Raw genomic sequence first — 6,620 nt, forward strand, 5'->3', positions numbered from 1 at the left:
CCTTACTTTTTAGATACTTATATATTGCATATCACCTTTGAAGTGGACCAAACCAGGCTTAAATGTGTTTCAGCCTGGGATTCACTTCCCTAACTTCTCACAGTGTAGTAGCCCAAACAGCAAGAGGTCCATCTCCAAATGGTTATCCTCTCTGTCCACTACAAAGAGCCCAGACACACAAACTCAGGAACCTAAGCAGAGAAAAGCTGAGTCAAGCCCTAACAGCCCGTGTGATGCCAACCTCCAGTATTTTAAGTTCACATTTCCTGCCTTTGAAGAAGGGGGAGGGTAGGAGGAATTGACTCTCTATTTCTGTTTACATTTTCTGTCTTTTACCAGCTTGGACTGATGCACAACACTTTTAATGAACGATTTTTTCAACAGGACCTTCACCAGGAATGTTAATTTTATTTAAGCATAAACTTTTTGTAGGGAGGGAGCATTAGGTGCTCTTGATTTTGTAGGAGAGGAGTTTTGCATACTTCTTATTCCTGAAATATTAGTACTAGTCTGATTTCAGATTATTTGCATTGCAGCAGGCACTTTCGGGTCCCTCTGGGCTAATTATAGGACTTAGATTATTTATCTTTAAGAATTTCATTTGAGTGTCGAAGCTTATTCTAATACATACCACGTTCACAACATCAGAGAAAGAATTCTGAGTTTCTATCTACAATCAGTTACATACCAAAACACACAGATAACAGCAAAAGAAACAGGTGACAGGCAGGAAAACACAAAGCCATTTACCTCCACCTTGATTTTAAACACAGAAGACAGAAAAGCAGAAATGCGAACTTTCAGATTTCACATGCTCAGACTTTTTATATACTCTCTCTTTTCTGAGCTTTCTTTGTGACAGACAAAAAAATATTTGTTTCAATCCACTTTTCCCCGCCTAAAAAGAGAACAAGAACCTTATGAGGAAGGAAGGACCCACTGCTGCCCACTCCACATAAGCATCACACTACTGGGACAGGCAACAGAAGGAAGCTGAGTCACACCTGCTCGCTCTCCCTGCAGAGCATCAGCTACAACAATACTAAAGATTTATTTTGGGACAAGTATGATCTTGTGGCAGGGGAAAATGAAGCACATTCCACAGGAGAGCGAAAATAAAATCCAAGTCATTTAGCTTGATGACTAAAGTCTCAAAGATGTTCAGATGTAATGGTGAATTCGGGTCACCATTACAGTCACAACATTCAGACCATGTTTTCTTTCAAAACTTGTGGTATTTAAGGACATGCCAAGTAAAATCCTCGATCATTGTTTATCACAGCTGTATCAAGTAAAGGTGACAAAACAGGAAAAAATGCTCAGACATCCCACAGCGCAGTACTTTAAATAGGTGCCCTCGGCAGTGAAACCAGAACTAAGGCTTAGTCAGAACCAGAAACAAAAGACGTGCAAGTCCCCTCATTTAAAAAAAAAAAAACAAAAAAAAACAAAAAGCCAGCAGTGTTCTTAGCTTAGCTACAAAAGAAGAACTTAGTTATTCTGGTGTAGAATATTTTACTTAGACTACACAGAGGGAAAATAAACAAGCAGGTTCCAGCATTAGACTGCTGTTCTGTACCTGTTGTCCCTCTGATATAATGTCATTTAAAATACATTTGGCTAGCATATTTTGTGTGCGAACACATTGAAATTAAGTATTTAAAAATGTTGCTTCTGACTTTTCCCATGTACATTTTAAGTTTTTCCCATGCTCAGAAAAACTGAAATACTGGTTTGCCCAATTCTTTATTCCGCATTTGTTTAGTTTGAAGCACTTCATGGGAACAGTTGTTTAAAAGAATCTTTTCAAATGAAAATGTTGTTATTAAAATATTTCAATCAATTTAATAGATTTATAGAAACTGATTTACATTTGTAATGTACGCTATGGAATTCACTGCGCTTCAAAAAACAGGCAGGAAACTACCTCACAGGAGAAAGGACAAGTATAAGTTTGTCACCTTTCTCCACCCCAGAGGTGCCCCCTTACCCTGCATTTTATTAGGAAACATAGGATTTCTCCTCCCACTTTCACTTACCCAAATATCTTCTAGATTTATTCTACTTGTACTTATTATTCTGGTTTACCTTAATTATTTCTTCACTACGACATAACTAAAAATGTAGTATCCCCACTCCAGGGTACATGTAAGCTGTCCAGCTGCGGACACTGGCTACTGAATTAGGAAGGATGCCCTTGTTAAATGTGCGTCAAAACCAAGGATGATTCACTAGTTTTCACAATCTCTCTTTCACAGCCCAGACCAACAAATGGTTTGAAATGTGCTCAGATAAAATTTAGTCATGTCTGGGCCATGAACTTGAAGCAGTTAAGTTCCACTGAACATGGCCATGACATCTAAATTTTTGCTTCTGTGCAGCACAGTGCCACCACAGCCTTGGCACAGATGAGTATTTACTACTTAAGTTCAGCTGAGATTCACAGATACCTCAGCCTCTTCTGAGCAGCAGTTTCTGAGCATGCTGAGCAAACACTCGTAGTTTGACCTCCTTTGAAAGACAAATTAATTAAAAAACAGAAGTGGTCAAGGCATCTTCAATAGCTCCAAAGTGAGAACATCTATCCTCTTAGATAAGACGTTTAAAAAAAAAAAAAAAAAAAACACACACACACACCATGTTCCTCAGAGGTTCAAAGCCACATCTTCAGCCTCTCCGGAAGCAACCTTAAACAAATGTTCTTCCTGTTCAAGTCCTCTGAGTGCCAGAAACCAGTATACACCCCACCCCTGTGCCCACCCCAAACCTGTAACTTCACTTTATAGAGCAATATTAGGGTGCTGCCACAAAAAAAAAAAAAAAAAAAAAAAAAAAACACCCTCTAGTCTCTGCTCCGTCTTGCCAAATAGCCCACAAACACTGAAACAAAGCCGGGGGAGAAAAATGCCCTCACAATCATTGTGCTAAACTTATTTTGCTCCATTTCCTCCTTCATAGTGAGTTCTTTTCTAAATCAGTCATAACTTCCAATAGAAATCAGCAGCACTTTCAAGTTAACTTGCATTACAGGGGTCAGGTTAACACTGATTTTAATCCTCTGAACCAGGAACCCTCTGAGAAACAAAATCTGGTTCCTGGCTCAGAATCCTCTGAGATTCATTCCATCCTCCAAGAGAAGCTGCCTAAACCCAAGGAAGAGCACAACCTCACGGACACTAACATCCTTTACTTAGCTTACACACTAACCACACGCAGCTGGAGGAGCATGGAGCTCACCTCCCTCTTCCTCTTTTGCTACTTTCTCACAGATGGTTCCCAAGGCCATCATGTCTCTAACCCTGCATATGTCCATAAGCAACAATGATTCTAGTAGAGAAGATACCAGAACTTCCTGCCCTGCCATTTCTGGGTATCCCCCTCCCTTCCACAAATCTGCCAAGTATCTCGGACAGCACGCACGCTGGTTTTGAGAGCATCAGCAGAAATACAACGGCTATTCTTATCACAGCAGTCAAGCTGCACACAAGACTCTGAACTGCTGCAGTGAAACTGATGACAGTACATTAATCTCACCTACTTGTGCAAGGAGATCAGAAAAGGGAGGATAGGGTAATACTAAGTTAAACCACTGCTAAACAAAAAAAAATGTACTCTTTCCGTACATGTGGTATAAACCTAAACTGTACTAAACTAGCTTAACAAGAAAGATATTTAAGCCAAGCAAAAGTGAATTTCTCAAGCTAAAATACCAATCTAGACAGTACTCTGCACGGCTTTAGCCTGCAGCACATATAAGCAAGGGACAGAGCAGCCCAACCTCACGGAGCAGTTAATGGCTCGTATCGCTCATATCGCAGGGGCACTACAGCCACGTGGGGAGGGCACTTCATCTTTGATATTCATAAACTCTGCCACTCAGAGGCAGGCACAGATGTGTTCACTTTCAGTATCACTTTGAGGCTGCTATGTTGCTTCCTGGTAAGGAGCTAGATCCCTTCACTCCTCACAGCCTCCTAATGAGCAGGGCTGGCATGCCTTTTGGTTTCAAAACCAACTCGAAACTGACCAGCTCAGCTTCTTTGTTAAGGTAAGGCCTTATGCACGTACCTGTGACATGTTTATATCCTTCAAGTTGTATGGTTTGTCTCACTACCAAGCAACCAATGCCACAGTTCATAGAGATACAAGGAATGGTTGTCTTCTCAGAAGAGAAAGAGTTTCAAAAATATGGAGGGGAAAAGAAGAAATCAAGCTGGGGAAGCCACAGCAGGAAGGAAGGCTGTTGTTCTGGTATTCCTTCAGTGTCCTGATGAGCAGCTATCTGATCCTTAATATTTTTTTTCCTTCTCTGTGTCTTTACAGCAAGCAGTTTCTCCTTGTTTCCCATGGAACAATGCCTTTCTGCTTCCTCAAACTCAAAGGAGCACTTTAAAGAACACTCAAAGAAGATACGCTGTTAAAAATCGACACCAGGATTATTTCTAAATGTCTTCATTGGCCCCAGGAACATTTCCATGACTATTATGCGTTCTTAAAAATTATTATTTTCCTGCAGCCTGTGCTTCGCTTCAAGTCATAATCCTCAGTGATGACAACTTGTATCCACAGCAACTGGTTGTGATGTAACAAACAAGATTAACCACTACTGGTGGAGGAAAAGCATCGCAAACCTTTCCGGCAGACTCTTAGTAATCTCAATTAACTTCTCAATAAAATGCCTGTTGACATTCCAACTTGGAGCTATTACCTCACAGAACAACACGCTTCAAGAGAAGATAACAAGGTCGTCACCAACCGTGATGCTCCTAGGCCCTCCCAACTCCATTTTTAAAGACCCTTTTACGCCATCAACTTCACTAAGAAAGGCTTTAAACCGCACTTTCTGGTTTTTGAGAGCTTAAGCGATGTTTAAGTTTAGAGCGCTTGCTGGAATAAATCTATTCAAAACCGTTTCATGGTCCTCTAGAGAAAGAGACCTCCTGTATGGCTGAACACAGTCCTTCAGCGCAGTTCCCTACGCGAGGCGCCCTCCTGAGCAGGCAGCCCCTCAGACCAGGTGCGGAGCCGCACAAACCCCGGCACACCGGGCAGATGCTGCGGGAGGCAGCGCACCGAGCACCACCGCGGCTGCCTGAACGCCCGTGTATTCCCGCACGCATTCCCCCCGCCCTGCTGCCGACCCCGGGCAGCTTCACTGAGGCTGGCAGATGCGGGCTGCAGCCTCCCTTTTCCCCCAAACCCAGCGCCAGGCAGCCGCACACCCCGGCACGGGCGCCTGCAGCCGCGGCTCCCCGCGTCGCTCAGAGGGCGAGGGGGTGTCCCCGAGGCACCTGCCGCCCACCCAACGGCCGCAACCCGAACCCCGCCGCCCCGGAGCGCCCCGCGGGGGGGCAGCGGGGAGCGGTGCCGGCGGCACGGCCGCAGGCAGGCAGGCAGGCACCTGGGCAGCTCCTTTGTTCGCCGCCGCCGCGCCGCCCGCCCGCACTCACCCACGGTGGCCAGGGTCTCCAGGTCCTCCAGCTTGTAGGCGGCGGGCTCGCAGGGCGAGCCGGGGCCGGCGGGGCCGGGGGCCGGGGCGGCGGGCTGAGGCGCGGCCAGCCCCACCGCCGCCGCCGCCGCCGCCTCGCCGCCGCTCTTCGCCCCCATTTTGGCCTTGGCGGCGCTGAAGGCGTCCATGGGGCTCGCTCAGCGCATGGAGGGAGCCGGGCCGGGCCGAGCCGAGCCGGGCCGGGCGGGAGCGAGCCGAACTTTCAGCCCTCAGCAGGCGGCGCGGCCGCTCCTCGCCCGCTGCCGCCTGGCTGGGGGCGCGGAGCCCTGGAGCATCGCGGCCCCGCGGCGAGCCGCCGGGCGGGCACACACAATGGCGAGGCAGGGACAGCCCGGGCCGTGCCGTGCCGAGCCGAGCCGAGCCGAGCCGTGCTGCGGGCGGGGCGGCAGGGGCGGGGTCTGCCCGCCCGGCGCTGCGGCACGGTCCCGCGGGGAGGCGGCGGGGCGGGGCGGGCCGTGCCCGGGGCTGCCCCGGTGCCCGGGGCTGGGGGCGGTGGGAGCCCGGTGGGGGGCTGAGCACGGAACGGAGCCGCGGCGTGTGCACAAACTTGTAATTGTTGCATCGTCTGTACCTGGGGTCGTGGGGGACGCCACGGCCTCGTCTGTAGTCGCGGTACTCGGGGAACGCCGCGTGTGTGTTTTGGTTTGTTTTTTTTTTTTTTTTTTATCTTTTGGCGTGTTGGCTCGCAGGGTGGTGGCTAATTTGGAAAAACGCTAGGTCATCTCTGCTTCCTGTCAGCCTGTGAGAGGGGTCGCCGCTCACGGAGGGTGAGGCGGTTTTCGCTCTGAAATTTCAGATTTCAGTAGTGCCCTCTCCAGAATGCAAGCTTCAGACTTCTCTTTTGCTTTACCATTTTTATTATTTCAACATATATCATGACCTGTAAGTTCTTTATACAAAAATCACCGTGATTCATGCCTTGAATGGCGTATTTGAAAGATTCCTTAAATTGTGAGTTGTAAATGTTCTGGCAGGCTGTAAGTTTAGTTTGGTCAAAAGATGAACAAGCCAACAAGTCTCTCTTAACAACAACAGAGACATCTTGTCTAAAACAGGTTTCTTCAACAGATGAATGATTATTTTTCAAGCTGAGGCTATATACAAATATAAC

At 47.1% G+C, this 6,620-nt stretch overlaps 1 protein-coding gene across 1 annotated transcript in view; it reads right to left on the minus strand.

Annotated features, from left to right (window-relative positions):
* PRKX (protein kinase cAMP-dependent X-linked catalytic subunit) overlaps positions 1-5,902 on the minus strand; it is a 60,854-nt gene extending 54,952 nt beyond the window's left edge. Inside the window, exon 1 of the mRNA XM_068682222.1 lies at positions 5,451-5,902. Coding sequence (XP_068538323.1) covers positions 5,451-5,637 — 187 coding nt within the window. The 5' untranslated portion in view covers positions 5,638-5,902. The remainder of the gene's footprint in view (positions 1-5,450) is intronic.
* Between the last annotated feature and the right edge of the window lie 718 nt (positions 5,903-6,620).

This window comes from Anas acuta, chromosome 1, assembly GCF_963932015.1.
Source record: "Anas acuta chromosome 1, bAnaAcu1.1, whole genome shotgun sequence".
Taxonomy (NCBI): Eukaryota; Metazoa; Chordata; class Aves; order Anseriformes; family Anatidae; genus Anas; species Anas acuta.